We start from the raw sequence: 26511 nt of genomic DNA, 5'->3' as shown, positions 1-26511 counted from the left end.
GTCCATGCAATGTGTGGACCTTGACTGAATCCAGAATGGAGAGGGGAAGAAGGAAGGAGACAGAAGACATTTTGGGGACAATTGGAAAATTTGAATATGGACTCCATATAAGATAAAATTATGGAAGGACTATAAATGTTCTTAGATTTATAATGTTATTACAGATATATTACAGAAGACTCTTTTTTTTTTTAAGATTTTATTTATTTATTCGACAGAGAGAGAGAGACAGCCAGCGAGAGAGGGAACACAAGCAGGGGGAGTGGGAGAGGAAGAAGCAGGCTTCCAGCGGAGGAGCCTGATGCGGGGCTCGATCCCAGAACGCCGGGATCACGCCCCGAGCTGAAGGCAGACGCTTAACGACTGAGCCACCCAGGCGCCCCTACAGAAGGCTCTTATCCTTGGAAGTGCAGTGAAGTATTTCCAGATAAGCTGTTATATCCTCAAGTTATTCTGAAGCGAATATGCAAAATGCTAACTGATGAATCTGGGTGAAGGGCAAGGTTGTTCATGATACCGATCTTTCAGCTTTTCTATAGGATTGACATCTTTTTTTTTTTTTTTAAGCATTTACTTATTTATTGATGAGGGAGAGAGAGAGCAAGAGCACGAGAGCAGGGAGAGGGACAAGCAGGCTCACCACTGGGCAGTGAATCCAACTTGGGACTCGATCCCAGGACCCTGAGATCGTGACCTGAGCCGAACCAACTGAGCCACCCAGGCGTCCCTGACATCCTTCAAAATGAGAGTTAGCGAGGAAAAAAGGTTGAAAGAAAAATGAAATATATACCCGCTCCTTTTGTTTTTGTTGTTTTTAACCAAAAACGGATGCCTAATTCTTTATCATAGTCTTACTACTTTTCTGTAACACTGAAGTTATGAGAAGATAAAAACTGAAAAGGGGAAAAACTTTAAAATGATGCCCAGGAGTGCCTGAGTGGCGCAGTCAATGAAGCATCCAACTCTTGATTTCAGCTCAGGTTGTGACCTCAGGGTGTGATATCAAGCCCCGTGTCGGACTCTGTGCTCAGCGTGGAGTGTGCCTAAGACTCTACCCACCACCCCCGTGAATGTGCTCCTCTCTCTAAAATAAATAAATCGTAAAAAAAAAAGAAAAAAAAAAAAGAAAAAAATGATGTCCATACCTCATAACCATTAGGATGGCCACTACCCAAAAACAAAACAAAACAAAACAAACACACACACACACACAAACAGAAAATAACACGTGTTGGTGAGAATACAGAGATAATGGAACCCTTGTGCACTGCTGGTGGGAATGTGAAATGGTGGCAGCTACTGCAGAGAACAGTATAGACGCTCCTCAATTCGATACAGAATTAACATATAACCCAGCAATTCTACTTCTGGGTATACACCCAGAAGAACTGAAAGCAGGGTCTCAAGAAGATATATAAACATCCACGTTCATAGCAGCATTATTCACAATAGCCAAGAGGTGGAAACAATGCAAGTGTCTCTCCACAGATGAATGGATTAACAAAATGGTCTATTCACACAGCGGGATACTGTTCAACCTTAAAGAGGAAGGAAATTCTGACACATGCTACAACATGGATGAACCCTGAGGACATTATGTTAAGTGAAAGAAACCAGTCACAGAAGGACAAATATATATGATTTCACTTATAAAATGTTCCTAGAGTAGTCAAATTCATGGAAACAGAAAGTGGAATGGTGGTTACCAGGGGCCAAAAGGAGGGGTATAGAGAGTTGTTGTTTAATGGGTACAGAGTTTCAGTTTGGGAAGATGAGAAAGTTCTGGAGACCCCTTCTGCAACAGCACGAACACACTTAATACTACTCAGCTGTACACTTAAAAATGGTTAAGATGGTAAATCTTATCATGTGTTTAAAATCACAGCAGGGCACCAACAAAGTAAGTGGAGGGCATGAACAACACAGAAAACTCTGCAGAATGAGGGCCGCCTCTGCCGCTAGGGTACCATAACCAGATGTCCAGTGAGCGCCCTCTGATGTACAGTGGGGAACATTCCCTACATCACCTTGTTCAGGCCCCCAATCCCTGGTCCAAACCCTGGAGGCCAAGTATGTCTCAGAATTCAAAAGGTTTCCACTGGAGAAACACGGCGCCCATGTCGTGTATGATGTCACAGCCGTGCAGGGTCTGGGTCAGTACCTCACATCCAGACTCCTTAGTATTTCCGAAGCAAAATGTAAAAGACATACACTAAATAGGATAAACATAAAATTAGCCTCACATCAGTTTAGGGCAGGTTTTATAGTTTAATAGACTTGTACCAAAATTTAAAAAACAAAAATAAAAACTCATGGAAAAAATGGCAATGTGGGAGAACCCAGCTTTCCCCATCCCCCCACAAAATTAATGACTGGACAGCTACCAACTAACAAAAAACAGCTCTAGGAGATCCCCTGAATACACTTAGTGACGTTTTAGCAACACAGTGGAACAAAAAACCAAAATAAAACAACTTTCATATTTCGGGGCTTTGGGGGTTTCAGTACTCTGGACTAGTATCTGCAAAAAGCAACAGTGTATGGATGAAGAGGAACTTTGGAAAATAGTTACCATGGCGTGGGCGGTGAGGTGGGGAGATGATGTGGGAGGGCAGGGGTAAACTGGTGCCTTCAACTTTTTTTCACCAATTCAAAAAGTATTTTAGGGACACCTGGGTGGCTCAGTCGGTGAAGCGTCTGCCTTCAGCTCAGGTCATGATCCCAGGGTCCTGGGATGGAGTCCCGCATCGGGCTCCCTGCTCAGCGGGGAGCCTGCTTCTCCCTCTGCCCGCCGCTCCCCCTGCTTGTGCACCTGCATGCGTGTACTCTCCCAAAGATAAATAAATAAAATCTTAAAAAAAAAAAAAAAGCATTTTAGCTCCTGGAATGGATACTGATATCTGTAAAGCGCTACAGGCAAGGTCCCCCTTTGAGTGAACAACATGGAACAAAGCCCCCCTGGGCTACGGGATGGTGCTGCTGCAGAGCTCTGCACCGAGATCTCACTGAAGACTCCACACTGTCAATCACAAACGAGCTGCAATCTTCTTGTGTGTTGGCTATCTGTCCGATTTTGATGCCAATGTTACGTAACTCTCTTTAAAAGAAATTTAGAAACTCACAGGGGCACCTGGATGGCTCAGTCCGTTAAGTGTCTGACTCCTGATTTCAAACTCAGGATCTCGGGGTAGTGGAAACAAACCCCCATCAGGCTCGGTGCTCAGCACAGAGTCTGCTTGTCCCTCTCCCTCTGCTCCTCCCCCCATAACTCGTGCTTTCTCTCACTTGCTCAATAAATGAAGAAATAAAATCTTTAAAAAAATTTTTTTTGGAGGGAGGCCTGGGTGGCTTAGTTGGTTAAGTGTCTGCCTTTGGCTCAGGTCATGATTCCAGGGTCCTGAGATCAAGCCCCTCATCCTTGGCTCCCTGCTCAGCGGGGAACCTGCTTCTCCCTCTCCTTCCACCACTCCCCCTTCCTGTGCTGTCAAATAAATGAATAAAATCTTAAGGAAAAAATCTTTTGGAGACTTCTTTTTTCTTTATCTGCTCTGAAAGTTTAAATGGCATTAGAGTCTGTTCATAAAAGGTACAACTCCCCGGACACGTCTGGGCCTCGTGTTTTTGTGGAGAATAAAACTTTCTTTTTAGGAGTGAAGTTCTGTCAATATACACTTTCTACAAAACCATCAATGTTATCCAAATTTTCAAAATCACAGGCACTGAGGTGAATATAAGTGACTGCCTTATAATTCACAGTAGGAAAACTGAGGGAGAGATATATGACCCAGGGTGGCCATCACACATAGGACAGAACACTTGTGCCACCTGACACATAGGGGTGGGGAGCACAGGAACCAGCACAGGAGAAGTAGACAGGGCAAAGCAGGAGAGGGCCATGGGAGCCAGAAGATTAGTACAGTGGACAGTCATTACAAATCAAAAAACAAGACCCAAGATGCACGGTTTAGTCAATCCCTAAACCCTGCACAGAGTACACACCAAAGGAGGATCTCTGCAGGGGGTGCCTCCCAAGACAAGGGTGATCCAGGGCCGTGCAGCTCTCCATCCCCAAGGGGTCAACGGCCTCCTGCAGGGAAGAGCCAGCCCTGAGAGCCAGAGCCTGGGAAAGGATACACGACAACTAGAGAAAGCTACCCAGAGGAAGAGGCACCTCAGCCAGACCCAGAAGATAACACTGCAGGGCAGGAAAGGCAGAGAAGGGCGGGCAGCACTGCTGAGTAACAGCAAAAGTACAGGCAAGAAAGCCTGGCCATATCTGTCCTAGGCCACCACTGGTCATACTCTATAAACTCCTTCTGGAGAACAGGAGGTACTTATATCATGAAGAAATATTTCACTTGATAGTTCCTAAAATCAAAAAATGAGAACTGGGGTGCCTGACTGGCTCAGTCAGTGGAGCATGCAACTCTTGACCTCAGGGTCATGAGTTCCAGCCTCACGCTGGGAATAGCGATTACTTAAAAAACAAACAGGGGCGCCTGAGTGGCTCAGTAGGTTAAGCATCCAACTCTTGGTTTTGGCTCAGGTCATGATCTCGCGGTCGTGGGACTGAGCCCCACATCAGGCTCTATGCTGAGTATAGTCCGCTTCAGATTTTCTCTCCTTCCCCCTCTGCCCCTCCCCTCCCACTTCCACCCCCCCCAACATACTCCCTCTCTCTCTCAAATAAACAAAATCTTAAAAAAAAAAAAAAAAAAAAGAACAAAAAACAACAAGCCGAGAACTATAACCAATACTTGAAGATGAAACAATAAAACAGAATCAGAGCTGGAATGGGAAGCAGGTGGCCATGGCTGAGGCTCATTCCTGAGCCTCCTCTCACAAGGAGGGTAGCAGCACCAAATCTTCCCAATATGCCAGTGGCTGGGATGAAGGAGGCCACAGAAACCCCGAGGGACCAAGAATCCACGGTGGGGGGCAGGGAGGAAGGTCAGAGGCTTAGGCACTCAAGATGAGAAGGTATGGGGCGCCTGGGTGGCTCAGTCGGTTAACATCTGACTTCTGCTAGGGTCATGATCTCGGGGTCCCGAGACTGGGCTGAGTGGGGCTCTGCACTCAGCAGGGAATCTGCTTGTCCCTCTGCCCCTCCCCTGTCTCATGCACGCTCGCTCTCTCTCAAATAAATACAATCTTAACCAAAAAAAGAAAAAAAAGATGAGAAGGTGTGGGCCAGGGAAGGGGCACAAAAGGCACAACTTCACACATCACATGGCTGTGTGGACAATGTGTATACACAACTGACCACCTGGCCTTGGCCTCAGCACCCACAGGGCTCATCCAGGCTTCCAGTTAGCATTATAAGAATACCACTGGGGGGGCATGGGGGGGGCACTGAAAGACTAAGGCATAAAGCGCCAATATCTTAAAAAAGGCGTGTATATGTCTTTGTGTGTGAAGAGAAAGGAAATATGGTAAAATGGTAACAACTGGTATTCAGGTGTTCGTAATATTATTCTTTCAACTTTCCACAGATCTGAAATTTCTCAAAATGAAATGCTGGGGAAACCAGAATAAATAGAAAGAAAATCTGTTTTATACCAAGATACAGAAAATTCATTTTATAAAATCCAAAAGGAAAAGTAAAGTCAAGCGTGTTGTCTTTTTAAAAAATAGGAAAAAAGCGGGGGGAGGCTGGCTGGCTCGGAAGAGCATGCCACTCTTGATCTCAGCGTTGTGAATTCCAGCCCCACCCACGCTGGCTAGAGATTACTTAAAAATAAGTAAGTAAATAAACTTAAAAAAAGGGGGGGGGAGAACATGTCCCAGAAGAGCTGAAAGAAAAACAGATTCAAGGGTGCCTGGGTGGCTCAGTCAGTTAAGCGTCTGCCTTCAACTCAGGTCATGATCCCTGGGATCAAGCCCCGTGTCAGGCTCCCTGCTCAGCAGGGAGTCTGCTCTTCCCTCTCCCTCTGCCCTTCCCCTGGCTTGTGCTCTGCTCTCTCTCGCTCGCTCTCTCTCTCAAATAAATAAAATGTTAAAAAAATAATAAAGTAAAAAAGAAAAACAGATTCAAAGACCCCTCAGTCCCGCTCAGTGTTGGTGAGTCACTACAACAAGCAGTGGGAGGAGCTCGGGGAGAGCAGGGGACTTGGCAGCTTCCGACTGGTTCCTCCCACCCGGTCACTGTGGTGCCAACACAAACACCTAGTGGAACGAGGATTACCTGTGTTACTTTACTTGTGAGAACATGTGCATGTAACTCACCTGAAGTAATCACAGGACGCAGCCAGCAAGATTCGATGGGCCTCAATGTGTCTCCCCTCCACCACCAGGACAACATCAAAGAGGATGCCGCTGTCCCGGAGAGCCAGCAGCCCCCGGAGCAAGGCCTGGGAGTGCTGTGCACTCCGGTAGGTGTTGTTGACACAATGTGGGTGTGAGGGCTGCACAGGCAACTTGCACAGCTGGGTGAACGCCTGCTCCTCCGCCATCCTGACCACCACACCAGACCTCACCGCTGCGGCTGTCAGCTGGCAAGACAGAGGGGACAGGGAGTAAGCCGGGGAAGCAACACCACGCAGCGCACAGACTGGCCCAGTGGCACGTGCTGCTCACGGCGCTTCTGCTCCTCCCACCAGCTCACCTGTGCTTTCCCTGTGGTCTAAAATCCACGAATTCCCTCTCCCCTCCCACTGCTTCCCCAGACTTGGGGACTCCCTCCTGAAGACCTATGTCCCTTCATCGCCAAAATTCTTCATTAAATTTTATCTCCTTTAACGTCTCTGGGACACAGAAGGGTTCTGGAGACAGACTGACCTTGGTTGGGGCCCCGGCCCTCCCATGGACTCACCACATGACCAACCTGAGTCTCGGGTTCCTCAAATGAAAAAAGGGAAATAAAAGCACCCTGCCCGTTGGGGAAATCTAAAATTGGTAAACGATGAATATAAAGCACCAGCACAGACCAGGTTCTCAACAGCTCTTCCTCTCTCCCATTGAGAAAGAACGAAACAAAACCTGGCTGGCTCAGTTGGTAGAGCATGCGACTCTTAATCTCCAGGTGGTGAGTTCGAGCCCCACACTGGGAACAGAGTTTACTTAAAAAAAAGAGAGAGAAAGAGGTGCCTGGGTGGCTCAGTCGGTTAAGCGTCTGCCTTGAGCTCAGGTCATGATCCCAGGGTCCTGGGATTGAGCCCTGAGTTGGGCTCCCTGCTCAGTGGGGAGCCTGCTTCTCCCTCTCCCTCTGCCACTCCCCCTGCTTATTCTCTCTCTCTCCCCTCCTCGTCAAATAAATAAATAAATAAAATCTTAAAAATAAATAAAAAATTAAAAAGAGAGAGACCCAGGGGAGGGTCCAGGACCTGTCTTCTTTTACCAAGATTCTGAGAGTCAAGCACAGTAATTTCAACTAGAGCTGGTGCATTCAAGATCATCTGCAGCATGTTTTTAGCTCCAGGTTACTTTGTAATAATTGAGTACATTCAAAACATGCACAATGATTTGAGTTGAAGCCTCAGAAACCCAATCGGTAAAATAAACCTACCTTAAACACACTTTGGCCATGCATTCTGAGTCAGGGGGAGCCAGTCCTGCACTGCACTCCGGGCCTTAGCTAAGCACTCTAGCCACAGCACTGTCACCCAGCCAGGTGTCACCTGCCACACTGCCTGTGAACATCTGCCTTCACCACCTATGGCATTCCACTATCCCCTCTCCCAAATTAGTTCCTTCTCCAATTCCCTCTACTGTATCTTTAAGAGAAAAAAATGAAAGGGGCACCTCGCTAATTCAGTCAGTAGAGCATGGGACTCTTAATCTCAGGGTTGTGAGTTCAAGTCCCATCCTGGCTGTGGAGCCTACTTAAAATTTTTTAAAAAGGGGGGAGGGGAGAAAAACAGATTCTACTATAAAACTTGCCAAACTGGGGCGCCTGGGTGGCTCAGGTGGTTAAGCACCTGACTCTTGATCTCAGCTCAGGTCTTGATTTCAGGGTGGAGAGGTCAAGCCCCGCATTGGGCTCCACGCTGGGTGTGGAGCCTATTTAAACAAACGAACAAACAAAAAAACCTTGCCAAAAAGAAGAGGCCTCTGTCCTCACCACAACAGCTTAGGAGCACACCTGACTGCTTTGGACTCTCTGCTGCTTCCCATCCAACATGCTCCATTCCTCTCTGTGCTGGCCCCTCAGTGTGCCTCCTGATTTGGGACCTTCACCCACCTACCCACTGCTTCGTCCGCACCCTGGACTGGCTCACACACAGACAGCCGGGGCCAAGGGGTAGCCCCCTAATAACTACCTCTCTTGACTTGAAACTCTGCCCCATGTCAATGCTCTCTTTTCTGATCCCTTCAACCAACACACTCTACCCCAGCCCACCCCTCTTTCCCAAGAATCTACCCTATATTCCCAAATGCACCTCCAGCTTGATGCCTAATCCAGCCAACACCCTTCCCCACTGGTCTAGTTTACTTATCCATACAGCCACGATTTCCACATCAGAAACCTCATGGTTTCAATGATCACTTTTCCTTTTTATACCTGTGTCTATCAGACCCTCTAGTTCTGATTCATTCTCTCCCATCTCAGATGCCATCCACTTATTCTCCATGGCCACCACTCTGGGTCAGACCACAGCAATGACACTCCCAACTGGCTTTCGTCCTCCTGTCCCATCCCCCCCAGCTCCCCTGCTCAGGCCGCAGGGGGTCCCCAAATGCCCAGAAGCCTGGCTTCCCAAGCAGTGGCTCCCTACTGCTTTCCGCTTAGGTCTCCCCATGATCTGGCTCAAATGTTCCTTTCCCCTGTACCCTGTCACTAGCCCTTAGACCAAAAGGGACACCTGTCATCCTCTAAACACCATCAGACTCCCACCAGACCTCTTTATAACCTCATATTGGTCGAGGTCTAGTTCGATCACTTCTCCGTCACTGTATCAAGAACACAACAGGCATGCTCCATCACTGAAGCCGGCCTATCTACTCACCAGTTAGGGCTTTATCTCACCCACATCGCAAAACTCCATGACTGTTTGTACCGCTTGTAACCACATGACTCTGAGCACTTAGCTCATTATCTCCAAATCTAAGCCTCCTCCTCACCACCATGACCACCAGGGAGTCGAGAGGGCTTCCTTCTCTAAGGGTGGCAGCGGGGACTGACTGCTCCAACAGACATCAATCAGTGGTGGGTCCACAACCCACATTAGCACTTCTGCCCCTTTGGGAAGGAACCCGTGGCAGCTACACTTACTATAGAGTACAGAATACAGTAGGAGAAGACTGCCTCCTTGGGCAGGCAAAGCACATTTATCAAGCACAATTTAAGGAGCTAAGCTAGGTGCTGAGAGTGGTGTGAAGAAAACGAACCAATTCCCTGCTCTGCAAGAGCACAGTTCAGAGTGCAACATATTCAAGATCATGCTTCAGAGCCTTGTTCATAAAGCAAGCACCGGCCACGACCAAAATGTCCATCCTCAGAGGAATGAATGCGGCAACACTGTGAGCCAACAGAATACTAGACAACAGTTAAAATGGGCAAACTAGAGCTCAAGCTATGGTCATCAATGTGCAGAAATCTCACAGCCACGCAGAGGGGGAAAAAAAGCACACTGCAGAATACATATAATACAAAAAGTTTGAAATCACACAACAAAATACCGTCCAATTTTGCTTATAGATAGGCGTTACAGTAGAACATAGCATGGGCACATTAAAGGAATTCAGGATCATGATTTTCTCCAGGAAGGAAAAAGGGAATGTTTTATTTCTTCAAAACAAACAAACAAAAACAAAGAAGACAAAACATTAGGATCTGATAGAGAGAGGTGGTAACTTTTCCGTTAGTACGAAATATTTAAAAACTAAATTCTCAAACTTATTTTTTAATATGTTCACATTCAAATTCAAAAGGCACAGAAAGGTAGGTTATGAAACTTAAATTTTCCTTCCACTTATGCCCCAACCAGATCCTCTCCCACAAGAAAACTACAATTCTACCTTCTCTGGTAGGGGACATCTACAGATTCAAAGGCACATCTGTAAATCTACACCATTTCCCCCCTTCGTTAACTTCTGGATATGAAAACTTAATATCCTTCCCACAGTCCACTGTATGGATAACCACGTTATTTAACCAATCCTTTTCACAGAGACATCTGGGTTTCCTCCAATTGTTTGCTTTTGCAAACAGTTACACACTGAAAATCATTTAGATATACCACATATGCAGCAGTTATCTGAGGAAAACTGTCTAGATACATAACTGCTGGATCATACTAATTTTAATGTTTGTCATTTGAATGTATATTGCCAAACTGCCCTCCATTAGAGGTTATACTAATTTATTCTCCCACCAGCAAAGTATGAGAACCTAGTTCCAGGGGCACCTGGGTGGCACAGCAGTTAAGCGTCTGCCTTCGGCTCAGGGCGTGATCCCGGTGTTATGGGATGGAGCCCCACATCAGGCTCCTCCGCTATGAGCCCGCTTCTTCCTCTCCCACTCCCCCTGCTTGTGTTCCCTCTCTCGCTGGCTGTCTCTATCTCTGTCAAATAAATAAATAAAATCTTAAAAAAAAAAAAAAAAAAGAACCTAGTTCTAACCACTATCTAGCCCACCAATGCTTAGATGAAAAACAGCATTTCACAGTGCAACTACGTTTTGGTAATTAGTAAAATTTCAAAAAATAAAGAATTAAGTCAAATGCAACACTTCTTTTGTGATTCCTTCCCCATGAATGTTCTTGGGAGCTCACTTGGTGGCACCTTCTTTCTCCTATTCATTTTACAGGGATTACTCTATCATGAAGTCTTTCCCTAGATTGAGTTCCCTCCAGCTCCATAACATTTCTGTTCTACTCATCACAAGCAAGGCCCCTCCATTCTGTGCTGTTCAAAGCTTTTGAGGGGAGCAGGAAGGAAGCTTTATGTCCCAAGTAGGTACAAACTGAAGGACGTAAAATGATTTTCTGTGAATTCATGGATGACAAAGTCAAAAGTATTTTTGAAGAATTTTCAACTCAACACCATTTACTGAGCAGGCACCCCTCAGTCCTCTGAAGCGCCCCAAAACATTGTCTGCCTTCAACGAACCCAAATTCTTGGCAGCACTGAAGCAAGGTCTGCAACAAAGGGAAAAGGGACAGTTGGGAAGAGGAGAGGAAGGAGCAGGTACTAATTTCCAGAATGGGGAGCCATCACAAGAGTGCCAACTCGAATGAGCTCTGGAATGAGTCTTCCATCCAGAAAGCTTGAGTTGGGGCATCTTGGCGCGCCAAACCTGCGGCCCAAGGCCGGCGCGAAAAGGACCCTAGGCATAAGGTGATGGCGACCCCCAGACTCCGGCCCGCCCAACATTGGAAGTAGTCAGAAATCGCGGCCGACGCTTCGGGACCCGAAGATTTTGCAATGACAGCGCGATCTCCAGCTTCTCTTTGGAAACCGCGCGAGCTGGCGAGGTTGGACTCCCACGGCTGCAGCCCGCGGGTCCCCCGACCCCCTGCCCCGGTGAGCTGCTGGGGAAACTGAGGCTCAAAGGCCAAGATCCAAGGTCACACCAGGTGGTGGCAGCCCGGCCCCGCCCCACCCGCCTGTTGCAGGACCCGCCCGCGCACAGCACAGAGGGTCGCGGCTGGGAAGGCCGCGCTCAGTCCCGCCACGGGCGACAGGCCAGCCCAAGGGCTAGGAGGCCCGCGGGCCCCGCAGCCGCGCCGAGGCCCAGTATCTCTGCTAGCGCCAGCTCCCCGCCCAGCCGCGCCCGGGGGTCCCGCCCGCCGCGCCCCCGCCACGTCAGGCCGCGGGCTCGCCTCAGGCCGCCACTCCCGCGCCTCCCGCCCGCGCCCGCCCCTGCGTTCCCGCGCTCCCAGAGCTGCTTGCCCGGGCCCCGCTGCCGCCCGCCGCCCGCTGCCCGCCACCCGCGCTTGCTGCCATCCCGCCCGCCCGGCCCGCGCCTGGCAGTTCACCTGGTGCCGCCGCAAGCTGAGGCCGCACTCGCCGGAGGCGGGGGCGGGGCGGGCGGGCGGCCGCGGGGCGGGGCCTCGGCGAGTCACGTGTCCGCGCCGCGCAGGCGCCAGGCGGGTGTAGACGGAGGCCGGGGGCGCCTCGCTGGGGGGCTGGGGGAGGGGCGCCGCCCGAAGCAGCTCTTCCGCGGGCGCGGCTCTGGTCTTGGCTCAGCGGAGAAGAGCTACAGCCGCCTGGGTGACCGTGCGTCTCTACACCTGGCATAGCTCCTGGCACCTGGCGGGTTGAACGAATGAATGAGTGAATAAATGAAGCAGTGTCTTTTGGGAAGGGTCGCGCCCTATAAATCGATTTCCTCCGTCCTTCTCTCGTTTCCTCTCCTTCGTTCTCTCATTTATTCATTCCCTCACTCACTCATTCCTTCCATCCCTTCCCTCCTTTATTCCTTTCCTCCTCATTACCTCTCTCACCTACTCCTTCCCTCATTCATTGGCTCTCTCACTCACTCACTCATTCCGCCCCTCTCTCGCGGTCCCATTAGCTCACAGTGCTTCTGCTGATCGCCTGCCCTCTGCTGGATGTTGGGGAGAGGGAATAAACTGCCAGTGTGAATGGGTGTTTTCCTGTTTACTGAGATTCTGGAGTAAATCCAGTTCCCATCCCAAAGGGCTGGACCCAGAAGTCCGCCAGGAGGCTCTTGGTATTCATTTTCCTACGCCTCACCTGCAAGAGGATCCCGCCCTCCGAGGCTGATTTGTAATTGCCGTGTCCAGCCAGAGGTTCCAGCCAGCAGAGTCTCCCGATCAATAAAGTCGGGCTGTCCTGCACTGCTGTTTATAAGAGGCGTTTATGGAGTGTGGGGGAAGGACGTGGCTAGGGATGGCTCATGGTTAAAAAAGGTGTACGGAAATGAGGAAGAAAGTAAATGAAACAGAAGCACTATCCTGGCTGATTCCAGAGAGCTGCCCTAGGTCCAGACAAGGGCCAGGAGAGTAGGACCAGACTCCAGGACCAGGGGTTCCAACAGGAATGAGCCTCTGAGAAGACTCTGGAGGAAGTGACAGACTAGCTACATAAGGGATGAGAACTTTTGGGGCATGGGGAAAGCATTCCAGGAAGGGCAGTGTCAGCAAAAGCATGGAGATGAGATCCTGCAAAGTGAGTAGTCGAGGCCACCAGAAGTTTCTGAGTCTGAAGGGAACACTGGAAAGCAGACCCTACCTCTGGAGGTGTGGGTGGATGTGGCTCTGAGGGCGGCCTTCCGCCAGTCCTGGCAGATGCCAAAGCAGGTTGCAGCCTGGACTAGAGGGTGGGAGGAGGCTGAGTATGGGGGCAGCAGTGAAGCTATAGCCTCAGGTGGGCAGGGAGTGGGGACAGGGAGGTGCTGGCTGGAAACCTGAGAAGGAGGCAAGTTCTCCACTACACGTGAGTGATGGGTGAGGAAGAGTGAGCCCAAGAGATGATGGGGAACAATGAGGCTACCCCCATCACAAGGAGATTGGAGGAAGAGCAGGTTTGGGGGAAGGCAAGGCTCACTTTGGCCCCAGGCAGGGTAAAGAGACAGCAGATGTCCAGCTAAGGACCTTTTCGGCTTGAGGTAAAGTCACGGACATAGCATACACTTCAGCCAGAGGTGATGCACTGAACCAGAACAAGTATGAGGAAAAGGAGGGGCGCCTGGGTAGCACAGTCGTTAAGCGTCTGCCTTCGGCTCAGGGCGTGATCCCGGCGATCTGGGATCGATCCCCACATCGGGCTCCTCCGCTGGGAGCCTGCTTCTTCCTCTCCCACTCCCCCTGCTTGTGTTCCCTCTCTCGCTGGCTGTCTCTCTGTCACATAAATAAATAAAATCTTTAAAAGAAATCTCTTAAAAAAAAAAGTATGAGGAAAAGGAGAGCAAGTTGAGGACAGGGTACAAGGCGCACTGGTGTTCCAGGGGACACCCAGAGAGCAGGAACCCACAGAGGAGACGGGAGGAGTAATCTCAAAGGTCCAATGGGGCTAGGGGTGAGGGTGGCCCCAGAGGGGAGAGGAGGCAAAGCCCCTGGATCTGCTACAGGGAGGCCTTTGGTGTGTTCACAGGAGCACTTTCCTTGGAGTGGCAGAAGCCAGCCTGCAGTGACTGAGGTAAGAAAGGAGAGGAGGACAAGAAGACTGCCAGGGTGGGTCTAGCCTCTGAGATGAGGACAGATGGGACCACAGCTTGAGAGGAGAGAATGAAGAGAGCACCTTCAGGGAAGAGAAAGGAGCTGGAGGGTGAGGATGAGGATGAGTGAAGGGGAGAAGGCCAGGAGCAAGGTGGGGTGCTGGCCAGGACTGAGAGGACAGGACATTCCCCAGTCTTCAGAGCTAGAGGGACCATCACCTCAAAATACATCCAGATCAAGTCAGCAGCTTTCCGGCTGGAAAATTCTAGAGGAGGGGAGTGGCAAGATAAGAGGACGCCCAGGTGCAATGGTGTGCAGGATCATCTGGTGTCCTCCCATGGATGTGTTTGCTTCCAAGGAGATCCTGTGTTCCCTGAGCATACGAACTTCTGCCCGCTCCTTTATGGCTATATTCCCAGAACCTAAAACAGAGCTACCACTCAATAGGTTCTAAGTAAATAAAAGTAGAAGGAATTGGAGAGAAATAAGAAGCTGAGAGACTGGTTAAAGAATTGATAGAGATAATGGAAGACTTTCCAAGCTTCAACCCAATGGAAGATACAAACACACTTGTCTGCTACACAATTTGATCACAGACATCCTAAATGAAAAACAATTGAGGAAACATTTGCAACAAACTCAAGAGCAAGTACAAATATTATATTAAAAAATTCATGCAAGGGGTGCCTGGGTGACTCAGTTGGTTAAGCGTCTGCCTTCAGCTTAGGTCATGATCTTGGGGTCCTGGAATCAAGCCCCACATCAGGCTTCCCTGCTCAATAGGAAATCTGCTTCTCCCTCTCCCTGCTTGTGCCCTTTCTCATTCTCTCTCTCAAATATAATAAATAAAGAAATAAAATCTTTTTTAAAAATTCATACAAAACAATAAAAAGGATATTAGGATTCCATTAGATAGGTGGAAATGGACATGAATAGATAATACTCAAAAGAGAATAAACAAATCATTTAATACCTGAGAGAATCATCAACATCAGTGAAAGTAAAAAAAAAAAAAAGCAAATGATACAATATATCAGTGAATAATTTTACAACATATATAAAAATAATTTTACGGGACGCCTGGGTAGCACAGTCATTAAGCGTCTGCCTTCGGCTCAGGGCGTGATCCCGACGTTCCAGGATCGAGTTCCACATCAGGCTCCTCCGCTGGGAGCCTGCTTCTTCCTCTCCCACTCCCCCTGCTTGTGTTCCTTCTCTCACTGGCTGTCTCTCTGTCACATAAATAAATAAAATCTTTAAAAAAAATAATTTTACAACATATATAAAGATATAAAGACATATACAACAGACAAAAGACTATTATCCAGAATATATAAAGAACTTCTAAAAACCAATAATTAGTCAACCGGCTAAATATCTGGTAAAAGATATTTACTAGAAACTCACAGAAAAGGAGGTCCCAGTGGATATAAACAAAAGAAGTCAAGTTCAATCTCATTAATCATCTGGAAATGCAAATAATACACCACATTTTCATACATTGTTAAAGAAAAAAATCATGTTAAAACAGGAAGGAAGACTATTCAGGAAGACTATCGCAACAGGGATATGTCAAGAGGGAGAGAGATCCGGCTGAACACTGAATACAAGAAAGACAGCTGGGGATTTATAGCTAAAGAGCAGACTGAGGGGATCAGCAGATGTAAGTTTACTAACACTAGACCTCAGGGGAGGGGGATTCTTGCTAAACTGTCCTAAGGGTCTTATCAGAGCTGGAGGATGAGGAACCTGACTAGATATCAAAGGCGGGGGGGGGGGGGGGGGAGGCTCCCTGAACTGATTTAGTAGAATTCTTTGTTAAGACTGAGCTAGACAGGCCAATGTTGAGGCCTGGTTAAGAACAGCGCTCAGACGGGGGCGCCTGGGTAGCGCAGTCGTTAAGCGTCTGCCTTCCGCTCAGGGCATGATCCTGGCATTCTGGGATCGAGTCCCACATCGAGTCCCACATCGAGTCCCACATCGAGTCCCACATCGAGTCCCACATCGAGTCCCACATCGAGTCCCCACATCGGGCTCCTCCGCTGGGAGCCTGCTTCTTCCTCTCCCGCTCCCCTGCTGTGTTCCCTCTCTCGCTGGCTGTCTCTCTGTCACATAAATAAATAAAATAAAATCTTTAAAGAAAAAAAAAAAAGAGCGCTCAGACGAACCTGACTAAAGTTTGGTCAAGCTTTGTCAACATCTGCACGGCAAATATTAATAAGACGAAATCCAGTGTTGGTTGGTGAGGACGGAAATGTACATACATTGCTGACGAGAAGGTAAATCGGAACAGCTAATTTGGAGCATACATTGTTTCCAAAATATATCTGCAAATTCTTTGACTCTCTTCCCTTCCAAAGGTAAAGCCCAACCTCCTCCCCTTGAATGTGGGCTGGACTTAGTGACTGTGACTTCTAAGGAACAGAATGGGGCAGAAGAAAAAGCCTGTGGGTTTCAAGGCCAGGTCACAAAAGGTGTTGCAGCTTCTGTCTTGCTCAGTCTGCAGGAAGCAAGCCACTATGTCATGAAGACACGCAAGCAGCCCTAAGGAGAGGCCTCCATGGAACCGAGATCACTGTCAAAGCCAGTACTGACTTCCAGCCATGCATGGGCTGCACTGGAGGCAGATCCCCCCGTCTCAGCCAGGCCATAGTTTTCTGAAGTCCCACATCTGCCTGGAACCTCAGGAGACACTGAACCAGGACCTGGCTAAACCTCCCCTGAGTTCCTGACCCATAAAAAATGTGAAAGATAATAAATGTTGATTACTGTCATTTTAAGCAGCTTGGCTGTGGAGTAATTTGCTATGCAGCAGCATTAAATAACTAATACCCCATTACAACTGGCAGTAGCTATGAACATTTAAATAAAATATAAAGTGGCTCTTGGGGCACCTGAGTAGCGGAGTCGTTAGGTGTCTGCCTTCGGCTCAGGGCGTGATCCCGGCATTCTGGGATCGAGCCCCACATCGGTCTCCTCCACTGGGAGCCTGCTTCTTCCTCTCCCACTCCCCCTGCTTGTGTTCCCTCTCTCGCTGCCTGTCTCTCTCTGTCAAATAAATAAATAAATAAAATCTTTTTTAAAAAAAGTAAGAAATAAAATAAAATATAAAGTGGCTCTCTGCAAACCAATGATTCCACTTCTGGCTGTCTGTATTGGAGAAATACTCCCAGAAGGAGGCAAGACAACATGGTGCAGGATGTTCATTGCAGCATGTTTTCAGCTGTGAAAAAGCAGAATCAAAGTGAATGTCCATAAACAAACCACGGTTCATTGCTACTGTGAATGACCTGCAGCAGGTGATCTGGGGCGGGCGGGGGTGTAGCAATAACTTCTATTAAGTGACAAGGACAAATTGTGGAAAGATACATATGCTATCATTGATGCAGAAAACACCCAGCGTTTGAGGACCGAAGCCATCCTAAACTTTAGTTTACTGTCTCCGTCAAGACAACTTATTGTGCCATACTAGGTGAATAGGACTTTATCCAGAAGGATGAAGTTGTGAATAACTCTATTGTTTCTTTCAGGAACTTCCTGAGAATCCATCTATCTGAACAATAGGTTACTCAGTGAGCCACCATCACAAGGAATAGTCCTATGTCGGAACAACAGCTCAAAATAGGATGCCTTCAAGCCTGTTGACTCTTCAGGGCTGCTTCCAAACCTCCTCTGGCTGTACCCATCACTCCTGAACTATTATATACCAGGAGTTCTGCCCCATTCTACTCTGGCTGCAACGTTGAAAGACCTGCCTCCCCTCCTTTATAAATACAGTTGACCTTTGAACAACTTGGTTTTCAGCTCCACGGGTCCACTTACATGTTGATTTTTTACCATAGAGTACTATAAAATGTACTTCCTCTTATGATTTTTAAAAAATTAATTAATTACTTATTTATTTTTAAGTAGGCTCCATGCACAAAGTGGGGCTTGAACTCACAACCCTGAGACCAAGAGTTGCGCGCTCTATCGACTGAGCCAGTCAGGCACCCCCTCTTACTATTTTCTTAACATTTTCTTTTCTCTAGCCTACTTTGTTGTAAGAATAAGGTATATAATAAGTATAACATGTAAATATGCGTTAATTGATCCTGTTATCTGTAAGAGTCCTGGTCAAACCTAGGCTGTCAGTAGTTACTCAAAAATTATATGCAGATTTTCAACTGTGTGGAGTTGGCACCTCTAACCCTTGACTGGTTCAAGGGTCCACTGTATAAACATCCTGCCTTTGACCTCCTCGCCCCACACAATTCCATTCTCACACACACAATCAACAATTTCTTAATATCACCAAGTAGTCAAGTGGTCACATTTCCCAATTATCCTACACATGTCCTTCTTTGTTGGTTTTTTGGGTGTTTGTTTTTTAATTTCTATATATATATATATACTTTTAAAGATTTTATTTATTTATTCGACAGAGATAGAGACAGCCAGCAAGAGAGGGAACACGAGCAGGGGGAGTGGGAGAGGAAGAAGCAGGCTCATAGCGGAGGAGCCTGATGTGGGGCTCGATCCCATAACGCCGGGATCACGCCCTGAGCCGAAGGCAGACACTTAACCGCTGTGCCACCCAGGCGCCCCAAATTTCTATTTTTTTTTTAAACTAGGTTCCACCCCCAGCATCAAGCCCAACTCGGGGCTTGAGCTCACAGCCCTGAGATCAAGACCTGAGCTGAGATCAAGAGTCAGATGCTTAACCGACTGAGCCACCCAGCTGCCCCTTAGGTTTTGGTTTTGTTTTGTGTTGCTTTAAAGTTTATTTGAATCAAGATCCAAACAAGGACGTCACACTGCGTGCAGTTGGGATACTTTAAAAGTCTCTTTTAATCATTGGGTTCCCTTCCATCTCGTATTTTCCTTCTTGTTGAAGAAACCAGGTCCTTCGGTCTGTAGCTTCACCCAGACTGAAGTATGTAGTCTATAATGTGACCACAGCTGGTGGGTATGCAAAGTGCTCCCTTCTTAGAAAAAAGGTAAAAAATTGTAAAAATTATGTGATGGGTCCTTAAGGAAATTCATACTTCAAGGCGGTATTATGCTTTGTATAGAATACACCCTTCTCATCTATCAGATTCCAGTCTTTCCTTGCCCTAGCTGATTTACAACTGTACAATGTAGATAATAGCAGGGCAAAATAATTCTTATCCATAGACATGCAAATCATACCTGGCAGAGATTCAAATGATTTCCCTCCCTCACTGTAGGAGAGGCCAGTTTCGTCTCACTTACATATTCATTGTAATATTCCCCAATACTAAAAAACTGGTAAGATGTTACCAGCTTGCTTGCTTTTAAGATTTATTTATTTATTTTAGAAACAGAGGGAGAGAGAGAGAGAGAGCATGAGTAGGAGGGGCAGAGGGAGAGGGAGAAGCAGACTCCCAGCTGAGCCAGGAGCCGGATGTGGGGCTCAATCCCAGGACACTGGGATCATGACCCGAGCTGAAAGCAGACGCTTAACCATCCGAGCCACCCAGGCACCCCCATGTATTGCTTTTAGAAGAAATATCACCGCTGCTGCCTGCACCACACCCCTCCCCCACCATCCACACACAGAAATGATTGCATGCTCTAGGCTAACCACAGCAGAAGGGTTACACTGGGCAGGTGCTAGGGTGGAAGGAGGGGCAGGTGAGCACCATCCATGGACTGAGTACCAAAGCAAGGAAGGGAATCGGAGAGGTTCTCAAGTCCAGCTGAAGGGACACAGAGACAGAGGCTCAAAGAGCATGTACAAGTCTCCCCAGAGGGAAGTTTCATCTGCCCCAGAAGCTTCTAGTTCCCAGCTCCCAGCTCCTGCAGAGCCCTGGATGGTATTCACAAAGTGTGTGACTAGGGACAGGATCCAGCAATGGCAAGGTAGCCTGCAGGAACCAGGAGGGCTGAAACTTAACCACCCTCGAGTGGTATGGGATACAGGTCAAGCTTTATAGCTTCAGCTCCCTCCATCATTCCCTCTCAGGGTCTAAACCACCCATATTCACACTAGGGTCCCCAGGAGCGTCTGTGGGTGTTGAGAGAGTGCAGATCCATTTCAGGATCCACCTTCCCTTGGACTTCTTTTTTCCCCTGAGGCTAGGAGGTCTGTGGCTATCTCTACCTCCTCTCCTTCCCTTGTCACCCATCCAGATTCTAACTAAAGACCATTGCCCTAGGAGTCACCACTTCTGGGCCTCAAACAAAGGGACAAGTAGAAATAGAGCTCTGGAGCAAATATCAAAGGGGGTAGCACTTAATTTTATCCCAGTGACAAACTCTTGGCAGTCTCCCAGCCTCTGTCTCTCTGTGAATCTGTGTGTCTGTGGCTCTATCAGCTTTCCAAAACCAGAGTGCAGACGGGGAAAAGATGTCCTAGGGATCCTATTCACATGCTCAGTTGGATTGAATGTGATATGAAGTCCACCCTTTTCTTCCAGAGCCCCAGGGAGTCTCATTTGCCCAAGGGTTTGACAACGAGGACTGGTTTTGCCAATGAGGTTACGGCCAATATTTTCCATAAATTGATGAACGGAATGTGCAGGGCCAAGGATCTAAATAACAAAATGCATTTGAAGCCCATATACAATATAGGATACACTGCAGTCACATCATTAGAAAGGTATTTAGGAAAATATTTAGAGGTCAACCTAAAAATGTGCAAGCTGGCTCAGTCGGTAGAGCATGTGACTCTTGCTCTGGTGGTCATGAATTCAAGCGCTATGTTGGCTGTGAAGCCTATTTTTATTTTATTTTATTTATTTTATTTTTCAAAGATTTTATTTATTTATTTGTCAGAGAGAGAGAGAGCAGAAGCAGGGGGAACAGCAGGCAGAGGGAGAAGCAGGCTCCCCGCTGAGCAAGGAGCCTGATGGGACTTGATACCAGGATCCCAGGATCATGACCCAAGCCGAAGGCAGCTGCTTAACTGACTGAACCACCCAGGCATCCCTGAAGCCTACTTAAAAAAAAAAAAAAAAAAAGTTAAAAATGTGCAAGAGAGCGGTAATAGTTGTATAATCTTATGAATATGTTAATAATACTAAGAAACAGCGAAATGTATACTGTAAAAAGGTGAATTATATCTCAGGGTTTTTTTTTTTTTTAATGTGCAAGAGAGATATAGATAGGGTGATCAATCATGCCAGTTCGCCTGGGATTCCAGGGGGTTTCAGGGATGCAGGACTCCTGTAGCTAAAACCCAGAGAGTCCTAAGGAAACGTTCCAGAACAAGTTGATCATCCTAAATACAGAGTTTTAAAAAATTATTTTTAGGAGAATGAACAAAAAAGTTTGAAGATGTGAAAAGGTGTCCTATTAACACAAGACCTAAAACCCTGTGGGCAAGAGGGGCCCATCTGGGGTACCTGCTCACATTCTCTCTCCCTGTGCTCCACCCCACCCCACCCTAAGCTCCTGCCTGGTACACGGAGGCAAGGGGTGTACACAGCCTAGCCTGGGCCTGGCACTTAACATGCATCAGTAGATGCCAGTTCACAGTCTCTGAAGCCTATGTTGGTGATTGCCCACTTGGCACTTGTGGGCCATTTGGGCTTAGGATTTTTGCCACACACACCCCTCCCCAACTCCAAACCCCAGAGGTGCAGACAACGGCCACATAGATTCCATCCGGCAGAACTCTTATCCTCCTAAAATGATCCTCAGGCTCCCCCACCCCCTTGCATCCTACCTCCAGATCACTTGCCTCCACCCAAGTTTGTGTGTCAAACAGGACATGGCTATTGGGCCAAGCAAGATTGCCCATGTCTGTTTTTTAATAAATGTGTCTTAGGCTCCTTATATCACCAGCCCCTACAAAATACAGTGGGATATGAGAATCCAAAAGTCTGTTTAACAGAGAGCAGTGACGAAAGTCTATCTGGCCACAGTTTGATGTGCCGCTGTAAGGAAGTGGCGGGAAAGCAAAGCCTGGATCATGCTGGCACAGTACTCGGCCCACAGCAGGTGCTGAGAAATAGTTGATAAATAAACAATCTCTCCATGGCATCCGTTGGAGATTGCTAGCAGCTCGGCCGAGGGTGCGGATCTCGTGGAGTCAGTGAGGCCAGCACACAGTAGGGTCACATGAAATTCAGGTGGCCAGCGTGGGCCTGCTGCAGGCAGTATCAGGAGTATTATGCAGCCATGGCTCTCCCACACCCGATCTGGTCAGCCCGGAGCATATGGAGTCCCCGTCCCGCGCGACACTGCGCTGGGAAAAAGGCCAGGGCCTTTGAGGTACGCAGGAGTGGGGCTGCCGAGATGACGCCCCGTGAGGCCCGGAAACTCCATTTCCCACAGGCCCGTGCGCACGACTCCATTTCCCACAATTCCCGCTCGGCTTCCGGCGCGGCGGAGGCGCCTCCGACGGCTTCCGGGTTTGGGCCTGGCGCTGCGGTAGAGGCGGCGGCGGCGGCGGCGGCGGCGGCGGCGGCGGCGGCGGCGGCAGAGTGGGACGCGGGCGGTGGAGCGGAGGGACCGGCATGGACGTTTCGGGGCAGGAGACCGACTGGCGGAGCCCCGCCTTCCGGCAGAAGTTGGTTAGTCAAATGTGAGTAGGGGCCGGGCTAGAGGGCGAAATCTCCGGACCTCCCCCCCTCAGCCCTTCCGCGCGCGGAGGGCGAGGCCCGGGTCGGACTCGCGGGAGACCTAGGGCACCAGGACCCACTGGGGCCTGGGGGCGCCAAGAGGCCGAAGGCTCCAGGGACTCGCGTGAGTCGCAGGGCCCGGCTGAGCCTTCGGCCGTCCCTTCCGTTCTTGGCTGATATAGACTGTTCTTTACCTTTCCCGGGGCCGAACTCTGCAAACCAGGGAGCCCTGGCTTATGAGTCATCGTCCTGAGCTTTCTCATTCGTCATTTGTGTGCTTTGGTTGCAGACTTTCCCCTGCTTTGAATCACACTGAATTCGAAAAAGGAAAGGGGCAGCCCGTGGCGGCTTTGGCACATCTGGGTGTTTTGTGATTCGTCTTTAAGAAAAGCGCATCAGAGTGAGAGAAAGAGATTGAAGGGGTGGATGGAAGATGAGGTTGGGAGGCTAGGTACTTGGGGCTGTGGGCGGTGGGGGTTGGAGAATCTACGGGTATCCTGCCTTCCCCGCCCCCCACTCCCTCCCCAGTGTGGATTTTGCTAAGGGTGGCAGGAAGAAGCTGTAAGGAAGCGATCGTCGGTTGGGAGGAGGGAGTGAAGAGCTGGGGTTAATACCTCTTCCCCACAGTTTCAGCTGCTGAACCCCTCAATGCAGGGCCTCCTAGTGCGCTCTAGGCTTCACCTAGTGGAACTCCAGCTCCTCACCACCCACTGCTTGTTTCATTTAGCAGTCTTTTACTGAGCTTACTGGTATGCTAGCCACAAATTTGCCTGAGACAGCCCCTGCCCTCAGGAAACGCACTACCATAAAGGAGCAGTTACGATACAGTCTTTCTCCTAGAAAAAACTGACAGTTTGCTTGAGCCGGGCAGAAGGAGCCTTCTGGAGTAGGTGGCGAGTAAATTGAGCCCTAAAAAGACAAGTAGGAGTGTGAAAGGCCATCATTCCAAGCTGAGTGGTAGGGAAGTGTGAACTCTCACTGCATTGGAGGACATTGCTATAGACTGAGTTCTGGGGATTGAGGGGAAAGGAGGTTCAGGAGATGGTAATGGAATGAGGGTGAGCAGGTGCTAACATGTTAGTGGTGGGAGTGCTGTGCTAAGGAGTTGAGCTTGTATTTGGCATGTGGCCTGCTTTGAGGTAGTGAAATGCCAGAGTTGGGAAGATTCCCTGAATCCCTGGAGATGGATCAAGAACAGAGGAGAGAGGCCAGTTAGGCCATTATGAGTTTTGAACTCTTGGGGTTTGGGGACCTGTCGTTTTTCATCACTCTGTTCCTTCTGCTAGATCACTGCCTGTCACATTGCTCCATAAAATGGTTGTGGAAGGACCTAATCAACAAGAGATTATAAAGGCCTGCACTAGACAGTGGTAGAAACTGAAAGAGGAAGACCATTCCAGAGAAAGGGGAGAGCAAGCATAGACAGTCCTTGATGACTAAACTGGATGCAGGGGGTGGAGTGCAGCAGTGCGGAAGGAAGTGGGACGGAATGCTGGGAAGCCTCTTAGTACAGTGGAAGGCGTGGGGAGTGTAGAATTAGTGGCTCTGGGCACTCCTATGGAATAGTCTGGGGACAATTCTGCAGATAGTGCAGAATTAGTAAACGTTGTGTTGGGGTTTTTTTTGGGGGGGGGGAGTGGATCCCCTGGAGTTGTCTATAGATGAGATTTTTTAAAAAGATTTTATTTATTTATTTGAGAGAGCGAGCACAAACAGGTGGAAGGGCAGAGGGAGAGGGAGAAGCAGGCTCCCTGCTGATCAGAGAGCCTGAAGCGGGGCTCGATCCCAGGACCCTAGGATCATGACTTGAGCCGAAGGCAGATCGCCCAACCAACTGAGCCACCCAAGCGCCCCTATAGATGAAATCTTGAGGGATGGCCTGCTTCAGGGCTCAGCAAGAAAAGCCCTCAGGGCAAAGATTCTTCTTCAGGTTTGGGGAGACCAAAGAACCAGAAGAATGAGTTGCCATCAGAGGAAATTGGGGAGGGTGGGGGAGAGTCAGAGGGCAGGAGGGCAATTGAAGAGTCTCTGGGTGTCAAGGACTGACTGGATACTTCATACACGAACTTCCTTCTGCTTCTAGGCAAGCTGGATTCTTTCCTTTATTTGCCAGATTGCTGCCTGTGTATTAGCTTTTCTCTTGCTGCCATAACAAATGACCACAAATATACTGGCTTAAAACAACACAAATGTATTACGTGGCAGTTTCTGTAGATGCAAGGTCTAGGTGGATTCAGCTGAGTCTTCCACTTAGGGTCTTACAGGACTGAAATCAAGATGTTGGTTAGGTGTGCATTTCTTCTAGAGGCTCTGTGGTAGAATTTGCTTTCAAGCCCATTCAGGTTGTTGGCCAAATTCAGTCCATGAGGTTGTAGGACTGAGGTGTTCTTGTACCTTACTATTTGTCAGCCAGTGGTCAGTTTTTGTTCCTAGAGGCGGCCTGTATTTGGTCTCATACTTTCTATGTGGCCCCCTCCATCAGGGATGGGTTCTTCGGCTGCATCTTTCTGACTTCAGCCAAGAAAATTCTCTAGGTTAGATTGGGTCCGCTCAGATAATCCAGGATGATGTTCCTATTTTAAAGTCTATAACTTTTATTCCATCTGGAAAGTCCCTTCTGCCATATAACGTAGCATGTGCCCAGGTTCCTGGGATTAGGGCATGGACATCTTTGGGGAGCCCTTTGGGGTTTCAGAGGTTGTCTGCCTGACACGATGTGGTGTTCTCAGTTCTCAGATATGTGTGTTTTCTCTCCAGGGTTCACCTTGAAAGTCATGAATCTTGGTGCCTTGATTTGTTGTGTTCACAGGGTTAATTCTACCTTCCTCTGATATTTATGCTGTTGCTTGAAGGTGGGTATCTTGGGAAATGTTTTGAACCCAAGTAATTTGTATAGATGAGGGAGTAAAGAAATCATAGTGAAGCACTGGGGAGTTTCAACAAAAGGAGAAACATCTGATAGCTGGTTTACTGTCTCCACCTGGCTCTTGAGTATCTACCAAGAGAGAACAGTGCTTGAGATCGCAGGCCCAATAATAATCTCGTCTCTTGGCTACCATGAGAAAAAGCGGTTTTGATTTGGGGCTGGTTAGGAGAGTCCTTGCAGGGACTCCGTATAATCTCTTCTTAGCCCTCCTCTACCTCTACCTCATCTGGACCCATGCTGGACTGCTGCCAGTCGTGACTTCTCTTAGCATCAAACAAGACTCCAGATGGCCCACCCTCCCAGCCCCTCACCATGGCCTGGCCTAGCTACCTCTTTTCAATCCCCCCAGTTTGCTCCAGCCTCTCTGGTCTTTCAGCTTCTTGAACATTCCAAGTTCTTTTTTTTTTCCCCCCTCTCTTTTTAAACAAGTTATTATCAAGTATTTAGGGTATTTAACAATAGGTAGACTTCCCCCTACTACATTTATGACCAGTTTCTCTTCCTTTTCTTTAGATGTCTGCTTAAATACCAAATACTTCAGATCCTTCCCTGCCTATCCTGCTTAAAGTGGGTCACCGGCTCTGATATCTTGGATCTCAGCCCCTTGTAGTTTCCCATAGGACCCCAGTCCTATGAAGCCTGGCACCAGGCATATTAAACACTTGTTGAAGTGTGCAAGAGTACGTGTTTTCCTGAGGGCTGTGTGTGCTGCCTCTCATACTATAGTGGTCTTCTTTACCTGTGCCAGCAAGCATTGTGAAGCTCTGGAACCCCCACTTTCTCCACTTGTTAGCCAAGTGACCGTGGGCAGGATACCTAACCTTTCTAGATCATCTTCCTTATCTGTGAAATGACTGGAGTCCAGTCTGTTTCACAGGGAAGATGGGGGGAAAATGAAAAGACCTCCACCTGAGCCCTAGCAAATGCCTTCTCCTTAGGTTCTTGCAGGAGT

The 26511-nt window shown here is 48.3% G+C and overlaps 2 protein-coding genes across 5 annotated transcripts in view; one reads left to right on the top strand and one right to left on the bottom strand.

Annotated features, from left to right (window-relative positions):
• Window positions 1–11981, bottom strand: part of KLHL22 (kelch like family member 22) — a 37112-nt gene extending 25131 nt beyond the window's left edge. Inside the window, exons 1-3 of one of the 3 annotated variants that reach the window (XM_044379531.3) lie at window positions 11919–11963; window positions 9619–9727; window positions 6226–6491 (exon numbers count right to left, since the gene is read on the bottom strand). In XM_044379531.3, coding sequence (XP_044235466.1) covers window positions 6226–6491; window positions 9619–9690 — 338 coding nt within the window. In that variant the 5' untranslated portion in view covers window positions 9691–9727; window positions 11919–11963. Of the gene's footprint in view, window positions 1–6225; window positions 6492–9618; window positions 9728–11918 lie in introns of all 3 variants that reach the window. The other 2 variants (XM_048221520.2, XM_048221519.2) reach the window with 2 other exon arrangements.
• Window positions 11982–22400: 10419 nt separating this feature from the next.
• The window catches only part of MED15 (mediator complex subunit 15), a 65464-nt gene continuing 61353 nt past the window's right edge, over window positions 22401–26511 (top strand). Inside the window, exon 1 of one of the 2 annotated variants that reach the window (XM_026486236.4) lies at window positions 22401–22596. In XM_026486236.4, the coding sequence (XP_026342021.2) occupies window positions 22529–22596 (68 nt within the window). In that variant the 5' untranslated portion in view covers window positions 22401–22528. The remainder of the gene's footprint in view (window positions 22597–26511) is intronic. The other variant, XM_057305906.1, reaches the window with a different exon arrangement.

This window comes from Ursus arctos, unplaced genomic scaffold (assembly GCF_023065955.2).
Source record: "Ursus arctos isolate Adak ecotype North America unplaced genomic scaffold, UrsArc2.0 scaffold_34, whole genome shotgun sequence".
NCBI classification, from domain to species: domain Eukaryota; kingdom Metazoa; phylum Chordata; class Mammalia; order Carnivora; family Ursidae; genus Ursus; species Ursus arctos.
This window is presented reverse-complemented; position numbering and strand designations above follow the sequence as displayed.